This window comes from Thalassophryne amazonica, chromosome 15 (genome assembly GCF_902500255.1).
Source record: "Thalassophryne amazonica chromosome 15, fThaAma1.1, whole genome shotgun sequence".
In the NCBI taxonomy this organism is placed as follows: domain Eukaryota; kingdom Metazoa; phylum Chordata; class Actinopteri; order Batrachoidiformes; family Batrachoididae; genus Thalassophryne; species Thalassophryne amazonica.
Genome location: NC_047117.1, coordinates 77009618 through 77031278, shown reverse-complemented (window position 1 = coordinate 77031278; position 21661 = coordinate 77009618). Strand labels below are relative to the sequence as shown.

The 21661-nt window shown below is 41.2% G+C and overlaps 1 protein-coding gene across 2 annotated transcripts; it reads right to left on the bottom strand.

Annotated features, from left to right (window-relative positions):
• Window positions 1–2516: 2516 nt before the first annotated feature.
• Window positions 2517–18027, bottom strand: naf1 (nuclear assembly factor 1 homolog (S. cerevisiae)). 2 transcript variants are annotated; one of them, XM_034188958.1, is made up of 9 exons: window positions 17911–18027; window positions 17202–17449; window positions 16957–17074; window positions 16754–16847; window positions 13588–13670; window positions 13326–13486; window positions 9821–9872; window positions 4960–5050; window positions 2517–3169 (listed from the first exon to the last, which is right to left on the bottom strand). In XM_034188958.1, exons 2-9 carry the CDS (start codon window positions 17447–17449, stop codon window positions 2781–2783), a joined length of 1236 nt encoding a protein of 411 aa, XP_034044849.1. In that variant the 5' UTR covers window positions 17911–18027; the 3' UTR covers window positions 2517–2780. The 2 variants fall into 2 exon arrangements, with proteins under 2 accessions (XP_034044849.1, XP_034044850.1); XM_034188959.1 differs by having other exon boundaries at window positions 16957–17071.
• Window positions 18028–21661: the final 3634 nt, after the last annotated feature.

Here is a 21661-nt window from a genome sequence, read left to right as displayed (position 1 = left end):
TCTAGATTGGACTACTGCAATGTTCTATTTTCTGGTTTACCGCAGTCCAGCATTATACAGCATTTCCTGTATATTCCTTTTGTGAATTGTTTCTGCAATTTATGTATGTAGCATGGCCCAAGCAGAGGGTCACCCCTTTGAGTCTGGTCTGCTTGAGGTTTCTTCCTCAGAGGGAGTTTTTCCTTACCACTGCTGCTCTGGGGGTTAGTAAGGTTAGACCTTACTTGTATTAAGCACCTTGAGGCAACTCCGCTATGACTTGGCACTATATAAATGAAATAGTTATACAACCAGTTAGTTGTTAATACTATACAAGACTATTTATAGTAGTTAATCAGTGAACATCCAACTTCAACCTGTACTGCAGCATTACCCGTAGGCAGCACTTGCTACGAGTAGGTACAGATACCAAATTGCTAGTTGTTTAAAACTGTATTTGAATGAATTTATTCAGCACACACAGTCCAAAACAACAAAAAACTTACAAAGAAAGAAAATGGATTAACAGTGCAACCATGTGCCTGAAAGGGTATAGGCAGAAGCAAAGCTTATTAATGCCTACATCCTATCCAAAATAAGTGGGGGAAGTAAAAAACCCATCTATTCCCACTCCCATTTTTAATTTCAAACTCTTCAGCTTAAAGGACACAATCCGAATGCTACCAAATTTACATTTACAAAATTACATTTCTAACTGGCAACACACAAAACCTATCCTTCTTCAGCAGATACATATCTTGAAAATATCATGTCTTTATTGCTTTTTAAACTGATTGATATTTGGACATCGTTTGAATTCCTCTGTCAGGTTATTCCATATTTTAGGGCCACACATGGAGACACAGAAACCTTTCCTGGTCGTCCGAGCGCCAGCAGTTTTAAAATAATACAAGCCCCGTAAACTATATTTTACCTCTCAATCAGTAAAGGGCACTTGTTTATTTTTCACTTTGTACATTAATTGGACAGTCTTGAACAAAATCATATTGTGTAGTTTTAATATTTGAGATTTAATGAACAATGGGTTGGTGTGATCACAATAACTTGCATTATGAATTGCTCTTAATGCTCTTTTTTGAAGAATAAATAATGGTTGCATTGTAGTTTTATAATTGTTGCCTTATGTAACTGGAGTAGCTCAAGTAACAAATGTTTCATAGCTTTTATGTTGAGTCTTAAGCTGATACTGTGTAATACCATATAATTGTGCACAGAAATTTGTTGACATTATTTCGCAACAATTCCACATAATGTTACATAACTTGAGAATCTTCAAGTCTATGTTAGATGATTGTTATATAGTCTTATATTGTGTTTTGAGCTTAAAATTACATCTATAATGTACAGATATAATTCTGGTATAAGTTGTGCATGAACATGAGTGGGACTTTATAATTTGCTGTTCAGTTACAGTTCTGCCCATTTAGTGCTTCAGATATACATTTTTCTGAAATCTGCAACTAACGTACAAACCCGTAATAGAATCCAGGTTATTTAATGGAATGCCAGGAGCAATAATACACCCACATTTGGTATAAATAGAAAGCTGATATTTTGAGAATGATTTTGCAGTTTAAGTTGTGTTTCTATTTGTAAAAGAAGAAGAAGAAGAAAAAAAAACAACAACTTTAAAACATATAGTGGGTATCTGATAAAACCGCAAAAAAAAATTATTGGAAAATATAGGAATAACGTCTCACTGAAAATGGAGAAACAATGTAACATTTATTAGTATAAAACATTGCACTAGGACACATTATCCAAGTTGAAAACATTTGGGTTTTGACATATGGAATATTTATCATTCTGTAGCTGCAATTGTGAGTTTCAAATTACACCATTGTGAGATTATGCACCTGCGTAGACAAGTAAATCCACTGTTTCCAGGTACAAGCTTCGGTACCCTATCACCCCAAAAGGTCAAACCAAATCTATTCAAAAATGTTTTTAATAATCACATTTCAGGAATTGGTTCAACTATGTACATATATGATCACATCTTTCAAAGATACCCCCGATGTGTCTTCACAGTAACATTTACAGCAAATACATCAGAAGCAGAGCAGCAGATTGTGTACTGCTGGATTTAATTTTATGAAATAATTCTCCTGTTTTGTCATCAATCACTCAACTATGTATGGAAAATAAACCTGATTTTTTGTTGTTGTTGTTGCTAAAATTCCAGAGTCACAGTCTTTTACAAACACACATACAACGGCTACAGATTCAGAATATCAGTGGAAATAATGGCGAGCAACTTTCAGTTACTGCAATTACTAAAAAAATATAATTAACATTTTGTTCAATTCAGTTTCACTCATACCTGTTTTTTTTGTATGTGTGTGATAAGGAAATTATCTTATGAAAATCTAATTACAGTATAAACACAAAATTAAAATAAATGGACTGATGGTTGTTCTTCTGAATGTTTCTCCATGTCCAGACCAGTTTTGTGAACCTCAGCCAGAGCAGCTGTTCCAAAATACCTACTATTTACACAGGCATAATTGTTCCTTGTAATAAACATTGGTTGATGAAGGATTTTCTCTCTTGTTTTTTTTTTAAGTTTAGCATGAGGCTGAAAAATGTAAAGGGGATGAACTGCACAGGCCGGCAAAGCAGTATGTTTGAACATTCTGATCTTGTCAACATCAGCATTTGAAGGACGCAGTGAGCGGCCTGAGCCACAGATTGGACACGTGGATGACTTTAACATATTGTACTTTATAAATTGAGAGAGAGAAAGAAAGTCTGCACATGTACAGGGTAGATGTCAGGCATCACTGAGGAGGAGGAGGAGGAGGTGGCGGCGGAGGCGGAAGCGTAGAATAAGGCCAGAAAGGAGAGGAGGGTGGAGGGCTGTAAAAAGATGTGACAGGAGAAGAGGAAGGTGGAGGGCTGAAAAAAGATGGGAGAGGAGGAGGAGGGTAAGGAGGGTACATGGGCGGGGCAGCATGAGGTGGTTGTGGAGGAGGAAGAGGAGGGGGAGGGTAGGGGCAGGGAGGGGGGAGGTACACTGGAGGTATTTGTGGGTATTCAGGTGGTGGGTGGGCTTGTTGGACCGGCGGCTGCTCGTGTGTCAGGCTGTGCTGCCTGAATCTCGTGTGTCTTGCTCTGACATCAGGCTGCTGATGTTGCAGGACATTGTGGGTAGTTGCACCAGGATTAGCTGCAGGGTGAAAAAAAAAAGAAAAAAAAAAAAAAAGAGATGAGCGAATACATCACATGAAAGGACGAGATTTGCATATCACTGAGCAGTTAGTTGATCAGCCCTCCAGGGTTCTGTGACACACACACACACACACACACACACACACACACACACACACACACACACACACACACACACACACACACACACACACACAAAGAATTGGTCAGCTCAAACTGATTTTGGCTACAGGGGGGTGACTCAGGAGCACACTGTGTGCAGCCACAGAGAGCGCCCCCAAGAGAGTGATTGTACAACCCCTGGCAAAAATTATGGAATCACCGGCCTCGGAGGATGTTCATTCAGTTGTTTAATTTTGTAGAAAAAAAGCAGATCACAGACATGACACAAAACTAAAGTCATTTCAAATGGCAACTTTCTGGCTTTAAGAAACACTATAAGAAATCAGGGAAAAAAAAATTTGGCAGTCAGTAACGGTTACTTTTTTAGACCAAGCAGAGGGGAAAAAAATATGGACTCACTCAATTCTGAGGAATAAATTATGGAATCACCATGTAAATTTTCATCCCCAAAACTAACACCTGCATCAAATCAGATCTGCTCGTTAGTCTAAAAAAAGGAGTGATCACACCTTGGAGAGCTGTTGCACCAAGTGGACTGACATGAATCATGGCTCCAACACGAGAGATGTCAATTGAAACAAAGGAGAGGATTATCAAATTCTTAAAAGAGGGTAAATCATCACGCAATGTTGCAAAAGACGTTGGTTGTTCACAGTCAGCTGTGTCTAAACTCTGGACCAAATACAAACAACATGGGAAGGTTGTTAAAGGCAAACATACTGGTAGACCAAGGAAGACATCAAAGCGTCAAGACAGAAAACTTAAAGCAATATGTCTCAAAAATCGAAAATGCACAACAAAACAAATGAAGAACGAATGGGAGGAAACTGGAGTCAACGTCTGTGACCGAACTGTAAGAAACCGCCTAAAGGAAATGGGATTTACATACAGAAAAGCTAAATGAAAGCCATCATTAACACCTAAACAGAAAAAACAAGGTTACAATGGGCTAAGGAAAAGCAATCGTGGACTGTGGATGACTGGATGAAAGTCATATTCAGTGATGAATCTCGAATCTGCACTGGGCAAGGTGATGATGCTGGAACTTTTGTTTGGTGCCGTTCCAATGACATTTATAAAGATGACTGCCTGAAGAGAACATGTACATTTCAACAATCATTGATGATATGGGGCTGCATGTCAGGTAAAGGCACTGGGGAGATGGCTGTCATTACATCATCAATAAATGCACAAGTTTACGTTGATATTTTGGACACTTTTCTTATCCCATCAATTGAAAGGATGTTTGGGGATGATGAAATCATTTTTCAAGATGATAATGCATCTTGCAATAGAGCAAAAACTGTGAAAACATTCCTTGCAAAAAGACACATAGGGTCAATGTCATGGCCTGCAAATAGTCCAGATCTTAATCCAATTGAAAATCTTTGGTGGAAGTTGAAGAAAATGGTCCATGACAAGGTTCCAACCTGCAAAGCTGATCTGGCAACAGCAATCAGAGAAAGTTGGAGCCAGATTGATGAAGAGTACTGTTTGTCACTCATTAAGTCCATGCCTCAGAGACTGCAAGCTGTTATAAAAGCCAGAGGTGGTGCAACAAAATACTAGTGATGTGTTGGAGCGTTCTTTTGTTTTTCATGATTCCATAATTTTTTCCTCAGAATTGAGTGAAAGAAAGTGTTAAAGAAAGCGTTTGACACGTACCGGCGTGGTTCCCCTCCCTCTGCTTTTGAGAATTGTGTTTCCGTTTCCTCTTTGCCTGTTGCTCCTGCTCATCGTCACTGTAATCTAATGCCTGTAGAAAAACAATAAGAAGTAGAAAGTGAGTGAGAAAACAGTTTCGGACTTTGTTTAATAGACCGGTATTTGCATCACACAATGTCACTGAACACAACTGAAGTTGTCAGAATATCATTTGAAGATAAAGTGCAATAATCAATAAATATAAATTAAATAATAGAGTTTATATTATTCTGAAATGGACCATTGTACATAAAGAGTACTTTTACTTTTTCTATTTGAAGTATATTTTGATACAATAACTGTTGTTTTACATAAATAACTTCAATGCAGGACTTTTACTTTGTTCCTTTGTCAGTTTGCTGCTACACACTCCTGCCCAGTGGATGGTGCTAATGCACTAACTGGTGGCAACCAGCATACACTGACATACACGTTTGGAAGAGCAGATAACTGCAGGTCAAACGATCTTCTCCACACCATAATGTTGAATTCAGAAGCGACAAGAACTTCATAATCGAGGTTACCCAGACAATTAGCTTAGCCAACACAACATCACAACTTTGGGATTTTGAACACGCCCAAAACTCCATGACTGAATACAAACACACCGATATATCAAGTCAGGAAGACTTTTATGGTCACAACATACCATTCTGACCAGAATCCCATTGAACTGGCTGAATTTCATGTTGGGTTGTAGAGTGAAAATGTTTAAGTTGCTGTGACAAATCTTTTTTAAAAAAAAAAAAAACACTCTTTCTCTACATACATACACACGCACGCGTGCACACACGAGGTCTGTTAGAAAACTAGCCGACCTTTTTATTTTCTTAAAAAACTATATGGATTTGAATCATGGTGCTTGCATCAGCCAAGCTTGAACCTTCGTGCGCATGCGTGAGTTTTTCACGCCTGTCGGTTGTGTCATTTGCCTGTGGGCAGGTTTTGAGTGAGCACTGGTCCACCCCCCTCATCGGATTTTTATTGTCAGGGAAATGGCTGAGCGATTGGAGCAGCACTGAATCAAATTTTTCCAGAAACTGTGAGAGACAGCCAGGTGGAAACCATTCGGAAGATTCAGACGGCTTTCGGTGAGGATACTCTGGGCGTCACACAGATTAAGAACCATTACAACCGGATTAAAGATGGCCCACAGCAACAGAGGGCACGCCGCGCTCCGAGTGGCCATCGACAAGCTGAAACGACCAGATCATTTCTAAAGTGAAGGCTGTGTTGATCCTGGAAGTCGTCTGACTACCAGAGAAATTGCAGAAGAGTTGGACATCAGCACTTTTGCAGCACATTCCACTGTTACAGGAGATTTTGTAATGAAAGACATGCGAAGGAATTCGCGCGTCGGCACGGAGCCGCAATGGCGCGCTACAAAAAGCACGTCTGTGTTGGAAGTCTCACAGGACAAGTTGTGACATGCCCAGCTGTTACACAATTTCTCGGATACTCACTCGACTGAAAAGCCACCAAAAGCCGTCTGAATCTTCCGAATGGTTTCCAACACGGACGTGCTTTTTGTTGCGCACCATTGCGGCTCCGTCCTGACGCGCGAATTCCTCTGCACGTCTTTCATTACAAAATCTCCTGTAACAGTGGAATGTGCCGCAAAAGTGCTGAAGTCCAACTCTTCTGCAATTTCTCTGGTAGTCAGACGACGTCCCGGATCAACACAGCCTTCACTTTAGAAATGATCTGGTCGTTTCAGCCTGTCGAAGGCCGCTCGGAGCGCGGTGCGCCCTCCGTCGCTGTGGGCCGTCTTTAATCCAGTTGTAATGGTCCTTAATCTGTGTGACGCCCAGAGTATCCTCGCCGAAAGCCGTCTGAATCTTCCGAATGGTTTCCACCTGGCTGTCTCTCAGTTTCTGGAAAAATTTGATTCAGCGCTGCTCCAATTGCTCAGCCATTTCCCTGACAATAAAAATCCGACGAGGGGGGTGGACCAGTGCTCACTCAAAGCCTGCCCACAGGCGAATGACGCAACCGACAGGCGTGAAAAAACTCACGCATGCGCACGAAGCTTCAAGCTTGGCTGATGCAAGCGCCATGATTCAAATCCATATAGCTTTTGAAAAAAATAAAAAGGTCGGATAGTTTTCTAACAGACCTCGTATATATATAGTGAGGAAAATAAGTATTTGAACACCATGGGATTTCGCAAGTTCTCCCACTTAGAAATCATGGAGGGATTGAGTGAGTGTGTGGACAGGTGTCTTTTATACAGGTAAAAAGTTCAAACAGGTGAAATTAATACAGGTAAAGAGTGCAGAATAAGAGGGCTTCTTAAAGAAAAATTAAAAGGTCTGTGAGACAGAATTCTTGCTGGTTGGTTGGGGATCAAATACTTATTTGCAGCAGTAACGTACAAATAAATAAATAAAAAATCATACATTGTGATTTCCGGATTTTTTTTTTTTTTGGATTATGTCTCTCACAGTGGACATGCACCTAAGATTAAAATTTCAGACCCGTCCATGATTTCTAAGTGGGAGAACTTGCAAAATCGCAGGGTGTTCAAATACTTATTTTCCTCACTGTAGTTCATCACAGTGGTGGGCACAGATAACCAAAAAATTAACTTCGATAACAGATAATCAGATAACTGAAAAATTATCTTTGATAAAGGTAAACCGATAAACCACCCAAAAACGTATCGGAAGTTACAGATAATCGATAACCGATAAATTCCAGTATTGTCTCTGGTACATTTGCAACTACTAATAAACTGAATTTGAGTTTTAACACCATGATCGCTTTTGAAAGCATCAAAAGCGACAAAAGACCCAAACAATGAGCCCACACTTCTATGTTTGAACATCCTGCCTCCTGCTGGAAGCTCTTGTTTACTATACAGCTTACAGCACAAAGCCAGCTCTCTACCAATCACAATGCTCCGGTCAGGCGGAGGGCTTGGAAAATAAAGTCATACTGACTTATGGTTTGGTGTGAATACTGATAGAATAACTCCATTAATGTCAATTCTTTCATTTGTACAAAGTTAAAATATAACATATATCTTTTAATGTTGAATAATGCACTAATTCTGAGGTTTTGTAACAAACACAGATCGCAAAGACTTCTGGTAAAAATGCCTCTGCTAAACACTGATTGGTTCAGTCATTCATTATGTAAACCAAGACGTTAATGTGTAGTGTGTTGGTGTTTACAGATAAATGTGCTTTTGTAAAATATTCAATTTTTTATTTGTAAAAATAGGCATTTTTACAGAGCCCTGGAAGTGTCATCGCAAAATGTTTTGCATGTGGAGAGAATGTGTGCTCATTTTATTAGTACCGTGTGCACGTTTTATTATATTGTAAAACGTGCACTCAATATTGTCTTGACACATAAATGTTGGCTTTACACTGTGCGAGTTTTCAGATGATTTTTCATTCGTGGGAGAATTTTTTTGGACCGAGTTTCAGGTTAATCGCGCGTCCTGCATCGTGTAGTGTACATGGAGTAACAAACCGCGTTTAACCTCTCACGACCACCTCCTGATCGCCGATCGTATGGTTGAATCAAACCTGTCTGATATTATTCTGGTCGGCTGTCGTGAGGGTATCCTGCTGCTCAAGAGCTACAAGCATCCAACCGCTCGCACTGTGCATGTGCAAACACTGCAGAGCTGTGTTGTAATGTTTTTTCGTTGTTTTGGTTTTTTAAACTTTGATGTCTCCCATCGAGAGTTTTTGTAAATCAAGTTTGAAAAAACTTAACTTGTGATTAAAAATATCATACAGTGTCTGCTCATCTTCAGGACAAATACCGCCATGAACACTACTGGCCAGTCGATGGCAGTAGAGACCGTGAAAACTTGCCAAAACAAAATTCCAGAAATCCGTGTGTGCTACATTTAACATGCATGGAATTTAACAAACGCAAATACGTCTATAAACCCAGAGAATATATTCACGAGAGTTTTAGGCACTAGAGTTTAATGCTGTTGTCCGTGGAGCCTAAACAGAGTGTCGTACTGAGATTACCCTATCCTACCCATAATGCACTGCTGGGCACAGCATGTGCTCACAATTAGCACATTACTTTAAAACTAAAACTATATCTGATATTTTGACTTTATAAAACTTCAGACATGACAGTAATTTTAAATAACTTGTCCAAAATTAGTTTGGTTAAAATTTGAACCATAAGTTTAAAATGTATGCCTCTGGATGACTTGGGTGATATTGCCAGCATATCAGTATGGTGTTAAAGGAAATTATTTTTTTTTGTGTGTGACCAGTTCTCCTTTGCCTGCAGAGGATAGAGCAGTTTTTCATAGAAGCAGCTCTCTTCTGTTTGCAGAGGGTGGAACTATACATCTGTTAGGAAACTTTTAACAGGTAAGTGCTCAACTGAATTTAAATTTAAAAAATGTTTGCTGCTGTTCAGCTTTGTTTACTACGTTATCGGTCTAAAAGTTATCGGACAAAAATTTATCGGAAGATAATTAGTCTGATAATGGTTTTTAAAGTTATCTACAAAGATAATACGATAATGAAAATATTACCTTTGATAATTATCTGTTATCAGATTATCGGAACTGTGCCCACCACTGGTTCATCATTATGTTAAACTCGTCTCTGCTGAAAAGGTGAATGATTCTCCTGTTAGTGTAGGTTTAAAAGCAAAATAATAAGAGTTCACTTCTCCAATCAGGTGACTGTAATACTGTCTGAAAATGTTATAATGCAACACATACCGCCCCCCATCCCCTCACAACGGCCCAGTCCTTTAAATACAAAAACAATGTGGGACGCAGTTGTATTCATTGTTGTCCACTGAACACAGCATATTGACAAGAAATCCAAACCTCTTCTGGTGGTTCCTGGTCATTCTTCCATGAGGCATCAGATCCCTTTAAACTGAAGAAAAACAGTTTCACTACAACACCTTTTTAAATGAAAAAGCTTTCTTCAGTCATAGCAACCACTCAAGACTAAATCAGCGCTGGACAATTCAGTTAATCCACCCGGTTTGGTGAATGGAAGAAACAATATTAACTCCATTTGTTTTCAAGTGCAGACAAAAAGGTGCCATGAGCTGTAAAACTACAGACTTTGCAGAATGTCTCCACATAAACCACATCTTTCTAAACATCAGCTTGGCTAACAAAGTATAAAACAGTCCTCCATCTTTCTTGTTGCTGTAATGTGTTTTCCACCAGTGATGTCCTGTCTTGAGTCTATTCTCTTGTATAACAAAGCAACTCATCCAAAAAACTCCAGTGGCTTCACATGTCCAGTAAAAGCACTGTAATTTACCCACAATGCACTATGATTCTTGGTGCAAAAATCTGCACCCATGACTTTTGGGAAATGACAAGCACAATGGCAGGCACAGAAAGTCTGTTTTTTTTTTTGAGTGATTCACCCAAAATAATTTGTATGAAAAGAAGGAAAGTGGGTCATACAGGTACTTTTTCTGCTGCTCCATTGTGCAGCAACTCATTTGGGAAGGAGGTGCTTGGGAGCAAGAGATCAGATTCCTATTCATAAAACCACAATGATAACTATAGGGCACTGCAGTCTCATTTGACCGCGGGCACTAAAGGGGTAAAATATGATGCATATGACATAATTTCTCTACTTTCGGGGAAAAACCACAGTTTCAATGGGTTTTTGGGCAAATTACATACAAACAAAAAGTGATGATGCGGTGGGACAGTGGTCATGTGTTGCAGTTTGTTTATGACCTGGAGCACAAACATGTTGAGGCGGTTTTGCAGGCGAGCTTAGCTGTGTTGGCTAACACTTACCAACACAACGTCTCCCACTCGCTTTGTCTGTTCTCCACTAGGAACCGAGAAAAAAAAAAAAACCTTTTTCGCGACTGCTCCAGTGATTGCAGCCAAAAACAAAACAGTAAACCATTTTTCCATGTGAACTTATGCTGTGCACTAGTGATGTCAGTCTGACACCAAAGCTCAGATCCTTGCGCTCAGATCCTTGCTTCAAACTCGAAGCAGCGTTCTCTTTGAACCACTGCTTTAAAGCTTGCTTTGTGGCAGAGCAAATGACGTAAACGAGAACGTATGAAGCAGTAACTGCTTCAGTCCCGAATGAATCGCTTCACATCGCGAGATGAGTCATTGACGTGAGACTTGCTTCAGGAAGCTTCTGCGCACCAAAACACACCTCAGAGGCACCCGTCACAACAAACAACATGTGGGTTTGTTGTCGGAGTTGTTGTTATCATCATCATCGCCGTCATCATCACTGCTTTTGGATCAACATGGAGACAACCAGGAAGAGAAGCCATTCTCAAATGTGGGAACACTTTGAGCTGATCAGTCCTAATAAGGTGAGTACTTTATTACTAAACAAGCAACTTAAAAGGTAGTAATGTAGCAGTTTGTAAGTTAGGTACAGTTGCATGTGCAGTGATTTAAGTGATTTCTATGACTTGACAGTTTGTTTTGTTGTTTTATCATTACTCTTCATACAGCTCCAGTGCTTGTTCCATGTAACTGGCATATAATAATACGTCCTCGATGCTTAGGCACTACAGGGCTAAGCATGAAAACAAGCAGGAGAACACTGTTCATGGTAGGTTATGTTTAATACTTATGTTTATTCACACATTTCTACACACCACTAAAATGTTACAGTAACATGACGTCAAATAACAGTTTTATTTGTTTGATTCTGTCTTAGTGGACCGAAAGCAGGAGCTGGATGAGGCTCTGGTGAACATGTTGGTGAAGGACTCTCAGCCTTTTACTATTGTGGACGATCCAGGCTTCAAAGAGTTTGTGGGAAAGCTTGACCCCACATACACTCTGCCTTCCAGACAGTCGCTGAAGAAGATGGTGGAGGAGAAATATGAGGAGGAGAAGGCCAAAGCTAAGGCTCAACTGCAGAGCGTGGAGGGAGTCAGCCTGACCTGGGACTGGAGGGGAAGGTTCAATGCCTAGTGACGGATGCGGCTGCAAACATGGTGTCCACTGCAAAAAAAGCTAGCCTTGCGACATGTTTGCATTGTACATGCATTCAATTTGGTAGTGAAAAAAAAATCCCTGGATCAAACGCTTGGCCTAGCAGATCTGCGCACAAAGGCACGTAAAGTAGTGACTTATTTTAGGTCCAGCACTACCGGTAAAGAAGAGGTCAAACAGGTGCAACAGCAAATGAAGTGTGCTGTGACGAAGCTCATACAGGAGGTGGACACTCGCTGGAACAGCACCTTTATGATGCTACAGTGCTTGTACAATGAGAGGCAGACAGTCGGGGCAGCTCTGGCATTGCTGAAGACAGATGTCCATCCTCTTTCGTCTGAGGAATATGAAACCATTGCAGACTGTCTCCAAGTGCTCGCCCCATTCTATACAGCAATTGTGGAACTGTCCCAGGAGAAGAGAGTGTCTGGTTCAATGGTGATTCCACTACTTAAGATGTTATTTCAAGCATATCACACAGAGTTCAAACAAGACTGCGGTGTCCTATTGTCAGAGCAAACCAGAAAGTGTCCCGAGCATCGTGCACTTGAGATGTTGTGATACTTCCAAATGCGAAGTCACTGGATTTAGGCTGTATATTAGTAGAAGTGGTTTCTTGATATATAACATGGTGGAATTTGTTGTTACAGAAATGGATACACGCAGCCAGTTTCAGCTTCAAGAATGAATGGCCTGCAAGTTACACAAGAGGGAAACAACTTCGACACATTGATAAAAGAGAAGTGTTGCTCCTATGAAGCTTTAGTGGAAAAAAGAAGTGTCTTCACAATTCATCTTATTATTTAGTTTAAAAGCTATTGTGAAAATTGTAATTTATTATCCACAAATTGCCAACAATAAATTACTAAGATCACATACAAAAAACAATGCACAGAGACACTCATGTTGTAGGTCTTTGGAGCAGGTTTGTGGGTTGACTATGACTGTTCTCATCATCCTTCACTTCAGTTTATCTGAGATTTTTCTTGGCCTGTCACTTTGGGCCTTAACTAGTACTGTGCCTCCATTCTTCCATTTCCTCATTATGTTCCTCACAGTGGAAACTGACAGCTGAAATCTCTGAGATATCTTATTGTATCCTTCTCCTAAACCATGCTGTTGAACAATCTTTGTTTTCAGATCATTTGAGAGTTGTTTAGAGGCTCCCAAGTTGCCACTCATGAGAAGAGATGCAAAGAGGGGAAACATTTGTAAACCCCCACCCCCCCAAAAAAACAACAAAAAACAAAAGCCCTCCACACTGTTAACTAAAATTTCTACTAATGCTCATAATCACAAATTCCAGGAGGGACGGCCTAAATAACTGGTGTTACCTTCTATTGGGGTTTTACACTGTGTGTGTGTGTGTGTACGTACTCACAGTTGAAGATGTTGTGTGATGACAAAGCTGGTATACTCTTTGATGGCCGGTGCACAAAAAACAGTCAGTCCCACTGTTAGCCCCTTGCTCTTTATTTCCTCTTCAGTGTTAAATCGGATTATATACAACGGGCTAGACACTGGACCAAACACCTCAAAAACCTTAAGATGCACAAAAACAGCAGAAGGAATAGAAATACCACATGGAAACCTAGAGGAGACAAAACTGAATCAGGAGGAGACCAAAGCTTTTTCAGTCCTACCTTGCCCACAGCCAGTCTGTCAGCATTAAAGATGAAGCTGTCATCCGTCAGAGGGGGCATGTCCTTCAGAGACTGAATAATTACTGTATGGGGACAAACAGTATTTAAAGTGGGCACTGCAACGACGAAAAGTAGCAACACAAACTGGACTAAAATTACAGTCTCTATTGTTTCAGCAAGTCACCACCAATCAAGTCTTTGCAGCTCATCCACTGAAAGGGAAAGTAAAAAAAAAGTTGGAGAAATAATTATTATTATATGGTTGCGACGCTACGCAAACTGTGACTGGCTGATTACCCGTTGGATATTTCCCCATATCCGGACTGGTTTCAATGCCAATCATCCGTAACGCGTATTCTCTTTACAAACCAGGAAGATAAAACTGCGATTTGAAAAAGTAAGACGGACACAAACGTACTCCAAGACTGAAAGCTTACCAGCTAACGTCCGGACCACCTGTTAGCAAGTTCATCATGGAGGTGAAGAAAGGGAACAAGCTCAACACTGTCAGCAGCATATTCAGGCAATACTGTAAGTTTGCGTGTTTTATACATATATACAAGGTCTGTCCGAAAAGTAACGGACCTTTTTATTTTTTTCAAAAACTATATGGATTTGAATCATGTGCGCTTGCATCAGCCAAACTTGAACGTTTGTGCGCATGCGTGAGTTTTTTCACGCCTGTCGGTTGCGTCATTCGCCTGTGGGCAGGCTTTGAGTGAGCACTGGTCCAGCCCCCTCGTCGGATTTTCATTGTCAGGGAAATGGCTGAGAGACTGCCGCTTTGCTCCATGAAAATTTTTTCAGAAACTGTGTGAGACAGCCAGGTGGAAACCATTCGGAAAATTCAGATGGCTTTCGGTGAAGACTCTATCGGCGTCACACAGATTAAGGACCATTACAACCGGATTAAAGACAGCCCACACTGGCGGAGGGCGCGCCGCGCTCCGAGCGGCCATCGACAGGATGAAACGACGAGATCATTTCAAAGTGAAGGCTGTGTTGATCCAGCACATCGTGTGACTACCAGAGAAATCGCAGAAAATGTGGACATCAGCACTTTTGCGGCACATTCCACTGGTACAGGAGATTTTGTAATGAAAGACGTGCGGAGGAATTCGCCCGTCGGGACGGAGCCGCTCATGTTGCACAACAAAAAACACCTCCGTGTTGGAAATCTCACAGGACATGTGGCATGCCCAGCTGTTACACAATTTCTCGGATACTCACTCGACTGAAAAGCCACCGAAAGCCGACTGAATCTTCCGAATGGTTTCCAACACGGAGGTGTTTGTTGTGCGCCATGAGCGGCTCCGTCCCGACGCATGAATTCCTCCACAGTGGAATGTGCTGCAAAAGTGCTGATGTCCACATTTTGTGCGATTTCTCTGGTAGTCACACGACGTGCAGGATCAACACAGCCTTCACTTTGGAAATGATCTGGTCGTTTCAGCCTGTCGATGGCCGCTCGGAGCGCGGCGCGCCCTCCGCCGGTGTGGGCCGTCTTTAATCCGGTTGTAACACTCCTTAATCTGTGTGACGCCGATAGAATCTTCACCGAAAGCCATCTGAATTAACTGAATGGTTTCCACCTGGCTGTCTCGGACAGACCTCGTATATATATATACACACACACAAGGTCTATTAGAAAAGTATCCGACCTTATTATTTTTTTCAAAAACCATATGGATTTGAATCACGTGTGATTGCGTCAGACAATCTTGAACCCTCGTGCGCATGCGTGAGTTTTTCCACGCCTGTTGGTTGTGTCATTCGCCTGTGAGCAGGCTTTGAGTGAGGTGTGGTCCACCCCTCTCGTCGGATTTTTATTGCCAGGAAATGGCAGAATGATTTGGGCTTTTTTTCCATCAGAATTTTTTCAGAAACTGTTAGAGACAGGCAGCTGGAAACCATTAGAAAAATGTATCTGGCTTTCGGTGAAAATGTTACGGGCTTGGTAGAGAATAAGGAGTGTTACTGTCGCTTTAAGGACGGCCCCCAGTGGCTGTGGGGCGCGCCGCGCTCCGAAGCCGCCATCGACAGGCTGAACGACCATTTCATTTCTAAACGGATGGCTGTCTGGATCCGTGACCATCGTGTGCCATTTCTCTGGTTATCACAAGAGCTGGACATCAACCATTTTCCGGCAGATTTCACTTTTAACAAGAGATTTTGTCATGGAAAGCCGAGCGGAGGATTCGCTACTGGAGCGAGACAAAACCACCTCCGTTTTAGTCTCACAGGATGGCTTTGAGATGGCGTTCAGACAGCTGTCGGTGGTTTTTCCATCGAGTGATTATCCGAGAAATTGTGGATGTGCCTGGACATGCCAGAACATGTCCCGTTGCTGTGCGCCATGCAGCACCACCGCGACGCACGGAATTCTTCCGCACGTCTGTCTCAATGTGCCGAAAAAGTGCTGATGTCTATGTCTTTTCACAATTCCTGTGCTAGTCAGACGACGTCCCGGATAAAACACAGCGTCCAGTTTGGAAATGAACACCACATTCTCTTGTTAAAAGTGAAATCTGCCGGAAAATGGTTGATGTCCAGCTCTTGTGATAACCAGAGAAATGGCACACGATGGTCACGGATCCAGACAGCCATCCGTTTAGAAATGAAATGGACGTTCAGCCTGTCGATGGCGGCTTCGAAGCGCGGCGCGCCCCACAGCTGCTGGGGGCCGTCCTTAAAGCGACAGTAACACTCCTTATTCTCTGTGAAGCCCGTAACATTTTCACCGAAAGCCAGATAAATTTTTCTAATGGTTTCCAGCTGCCAGTCTCTAAGTTTCTGAAAAAATTCTGATGGAAAAAAAGCCCAAATCATTCCGTCATTTCCTGACAATGAAAATCCGACGAGGGGGCTGGACCACTCCTCACTCAAAGCCTGCTCACAGGCGAATGACGCAACCGACAGGCGTGGAAAAACTTACACATGCGCACGAGGGTTCAAGCTTGTCTGACGCAATCACACGTGATTCAAATCCATGATTTTTGAAAAAAATAATAAGGTCGGATACTTTTCTAATAGACCTTGTATGTATGTATGTATGTGTATATATATATATATATATATATATATATATATATATATATATAATGTATCTAGACCTCACGCTGGGTTAATAATCCTTTATTATCTTTGCACGTGTTTCTGTATTTACCAAGCTGCTGTATAATGCTGGAGATCGTCCCCACTGGCTGCAGTACAGCACCCTCTGGTAAGGACACAGACATCTCCTCAACTGGTGGAAGCTCCTATTCATAAACATTATAACACAAAATACATTTCTCATTAACATTAGCACCAATACTTTATTTAAAATGCATAAAAAAAATCATGCATCTAATAATGAACAAACATTACATCAAGCAAAACTTCATTGCATGTTTTGATGGGAGCCGGTTGGCTAAAACCTTCATCATCTTCATCGTCAACAATCCCAGAGACGCAGGGAGAAGACATAGAGGAAGAAGAAGAGCTGCTGAGAGATAATGATAAATTCTTGTCACAGAGGGTTCTGATAGTATTTGTTTGGTATCCTGATGCACATTTAGCTGATAAACATCAATGCAATCCAGATTTGTTAAGATATCGTGTGTTCCATGTACCTGTCTGTATCCTCTGAACTATCAACTTCAATCTCTTTCCTCCACAAACTATTCTCAGGCAGTGCTGAGAAATCTGTGACAGCCTCTCCTGTTTTAGTCTCTGGATCTGTCTTTTCAGATGGCTTATCTGCCTCCTCATGAGAGAGGATAACATTTTGCACATCACATGTGTTAATTTCCATTATCTCTTCCTCATCCTTGATCCCTGGTAATGTTTCTTCTTTCTCCTCTGGCTGCTTTTCATCCATCTGAAATTACAGGCTACCGTTATCATTATTGCATTTGAATTAAAAATCCACAACACAGCTGTTAGTAACATAAACATTAAGCATAGTGTGTCATGGTTTAGCCCATTCATCAGGGAAACAAAATACAAAACTACCAGCTATTGTATAAGATACATCATTATCAAAAATGTTATCTATTACTTAAAGCAACACATTTTACAGAACTCAACATTCCCCTAATTTGTCAGGACTAATATTTAATTCCATGCATAAAGCCAACTATTCTCAAATCAAATGCATTAAAAAGTTAAATAATAAACAAAAACACGCTAGGCGGTAAGCTAGCTGGCTAACAAGCTAACCAACTTAAAACTACAAAAAGTGTCCAGCGAGTACAGCCGCACATACACTGGTACGTGATTTTTAAAAAGCCACGAATAAAATAACGGCGTGTTTAAGAAAAGATAAACAACTAAATATACTTGTCTGTTTATAAATCCACGCTGTGAAGATGCCACATGAATGAAGTTCCAAAGTGAAAGTGGCGTCGTCTAGACAGTCAGAATAAACCATAGCACATCCGACACCAACCTTCAAAATAAAAGCACCACGGCTGTCGAACCTCAAATGGGTCACAGTCATGCCTCGTTATTATTATTATAATTTTTTATAAATCATTTCATATAGTTCTCCCCCAAGTGATCTAACACCATCAACTGTTCCCAGTGTTTAGGCAATTCTTTTCAGGTCTGCCAGAATATTTCCATTGATCTCTGTGTTCCAGTGACACTGGAATATTTTGCCTCTGGTTTTCCAGATGTGCTCATGAAAAATGCATGATGGCCAGGTGGCCAACCACAGAAAAGAGGGTCATAGTTTCCCCCAGAACCTGCACACCTGAAACCTTTTGAAATATTTTTATCTGATATCTAATGATATTTGACAGCCGGTTGTAAGTATCTTACATTGTGTACTGGTACCCTGGCTCATTCAGAAAGGAATGGTCGTAGTAAGATGGTGGACGAACAGACAGTTTTCACCAGTAATGTCAGAAATTTATTTTATTGTTTTAAGGAATATTTCAAAACTCACATAGTCGTCTAGTTTCTTATCTGGATTGCTGTAATAGGCTCTTTACTTTAATAGAGTTTAACGTCAAAAGTATTTGTAAACTCTACAATCAAATATGTTTGTTCCTGTTGGAGGGTATACACTCAGTTTATTGCAAAGTACTGGTAAGTACTTTCCCATTAGCAGTGTTGCCACAGTTACTTTGAAAAAGTAATCCAATTACTGATTACTGATTACTCCTTGAAAAAGTAACTTAGTTACTTTACTGATTACTCAAAAAAGTAATAAATAAATAAGTAATAAATAAAGAAGGAAAAAAGTATAAAAATGTCTTTGTAAAGCTCAGTGCAGGTGTGCTGATCACCGTGCTTTAAGAGGAGACGACGAGTCGAGCAGCTGCAAAAAACCGTGGATGAAAAGCTCACAGCTCACTTAAAGTGGGCAGTTCAGTCGAACCCCGACCTCCTGCCCACGGACCAAGTTTAATGCTGCTATCGACCCACAATGAAAAATAATAGTAACGCACAGTGACTTGGAGAAGTAACTTTAATCTGATTACTGATTTGGAAAGATTAACGCGTTAGATTACTCGTTACTAAAAAAAGTGGTCAGATTAGAGTAACGCGTTACCGGCATCACTGCCCATTAGTCACCAATCAGGAAGCAATTTGATTTGCAGTCAGCTTGTTTCAGATTGGATTGTCTTCCTTGCTAAAGCTCCTTTCACAATGGGCCAACGTAGAGTTGCGTATTGCGGCGTACTGACTACGCCGTGCTATGCAGCTCTACACTGAGTTTAAGCAGTTCTACGTCACGTTTTTGCTCCCCTATGCAGCTGTATGCTGAGGGCTACATGAGGCGGATGCAAAAAATTAAACGTTTTCAGCGTAGCGCACAGGATGTAGAAAGTACGCAGTTCTTAACTAAGTCTACGCACCACTCCAATACTGTATGTAAATTTACACAACACTGCGCTACTGTACACCAAGCCTCCACAATTCTACACAACCCTACACCAGGGCAACATATCCTTTTATCAGTACATACCTGGATTGATAGATTTTATTCATCCCGCTGGACTTTGTTGGTAGTGAAGCTTCAAAACCACGGAAGAAGAAGAGGCGAGTCAAGCTTTCATGTTCAGAGGACATATCCACGTCCACTCCTCATGGACAGATCACCAGCGAGAGGGCATATCCACATCCACCATCCACTTCTCAGGGATGGATGGCGCATGTCATTGCACTGTAGCGCTGCAGTTTTCTTTCACCTCCAAGTTCTCTCAAGATTGTGGCAAGTTAAATTGCTCTGGGGGTTGGTAAGGTTAGACCATACCTGTGTGAAGTGCTTTGAGGCAACTCTGTTGTGATTTGACGCTATATAAATAAATGAAAAATGAAAAAAAAAAGTTAAAGTACATTAACTCCTGCTCACGGACCGATCTCCAGCGAGAGGACACATCCATGTCCAGATTAACTCCTCATGGATGGATAGCCAACGAGAGGACATGTCCACGTCCACTCCTGTTGGACTAAACACGTGCGCGATTGCTGGCTGCAGCTCTGTGGCACTTTCACCTTCTTAAGTTCTCTCACGATTGTGGCATGTTACAGTTTTTCTCCATTGGTTTGGCTCATTTCTTGAAACTGAGATGACATTCCTATAACTATAAGGTAAATTGGCCAAACAGACTTACAGTTCTTCGCAACACTTCAGATAACCAGCAAAATGTCATATGTCTCCCAAAACATTCATTCTTGCTTCAAAATGAAGTCCCTCTCCCATATAAATAGTCAGTATCATAAAAATGGCATAGATCCTTCTCAATTGTTTTGGCACATTTTCATTCATGTCATCCTCCTGTCAAAATAAACTGGACGGTGCAGCACAACTACATGGATCCTCATCACATGCTCATATCGCTCCAAAAACAGTTTACCCATGTGTCAAAACTAAATTCCTTTCTCACACAAATCATCAGTGCCCCCAAAATGCATTGTCCCTTTGGCATTGTGTAAGTACTGCAAGTCAAAATGCTTAGATATTTTGTCTTTATGGCAGAGGTCTAGCTAAAGGAATACAATTTTCACACCACACACACTGCACTCATTCTGCTGAGGAAATTGTAACTATTTTTATTCACAAGTAAATTTCTACACATTACTGTAGGTAGGAAAGAAAAAAAAATACAAAGGAAAATGTATACAATATACTATGTATACAAAATACAAAAACCTGCAAAAACAAAACAAAATACATTACAGTATGTAAAAAAAAACAGTCAAGCATCACAAATGAAATACAGTAACATTCTGACTACTCTGTGTCACTCCCCTCTCTCTCCTGGTCACCCTCCTCATCTTCCTGGTCATCCATCCGCTGCAGTCTGTATGGCCATAAATTCTCATCAACATCGCATCTGATGTGTTCTCTAGCAATGCACCGTGGGAAGAAGCGCCGTGAATGCCTGAGCCATCCTCTACACTGATCGCCTGTTATATCATCACAGGCAGCATCCATCGCATTGAGGAGGGACCTCTGGTTCTGAGCATGTTGTTCATACACTCTCCATCTCCAAGCGGAGAAAAATTCCTCAATAGGGTTAAGGAATGGAGAATATGGAGGTAGTGGGACATTATGCATCGGTGGATGCGTGTCAAACCATGCCCTGATGCGTGGGCCACGGTGAAAGCTGACATTGTCCCACACGACGACAAACTGGGGTAGGTGGGGCCCTTCGAGACCCCTCTCATTTTCTGGAACTAAATCCAGATACAAACGGTCCAGGAAATGGAGGAGTTTCTCAGTGTTGTATGGGCCCAAGCTTGCCATGTGCGTGGCCACACCATTTTCAGATATAGCCGCACACATGGTAATATTCCCCCCCGCTGGCCGGGGACATCCACTGTGGCCCGCTGGCCAATGATGTTTCGGCCACGCCTGCGTCCCTTGGCCAGGTTGAACCCTGCCTCATCAACAAATACTAGGATATGGGGGTTTCATTCCCCTCTAGTGCCAGGATTCTCTACAAAAGAGAAAAATAAACCAAATCAGTCATATAGATGGGTCACACGGTCACAGCAGTAATACTCTTCACAAAGTCAATATAACCCACTGTGGTTCCAAACCTAGAGTGCAGGCATATGCAGAGGTTCTGCAGGT

Excerpts from the sequence above, each read along its gene's own strand:
- naf1 (XM_034188958.1), bottom strand. The coding sequence starts at position 17,449 with ATGGATGAAAAGCAGCCAGAGGAGAAAGAAGAAACATTACCAGGGATC. Across the intron at positions 17,075-17,201 it reads AGTTCAGAGGATACAGACAG|CAGCTCTTCTTCTTCCTCTA; the intron begins GTACATGGAACA and ends ATTATCTCTCAG. Across the intron at positions 13,487-13,587 it reads ACAGACTGGCTGTGGGCAAG|GTTTTTGAGGTGTTTGGTCC; the intron begins GTAGGACTGAAA and ends GTGCATCTTAAG.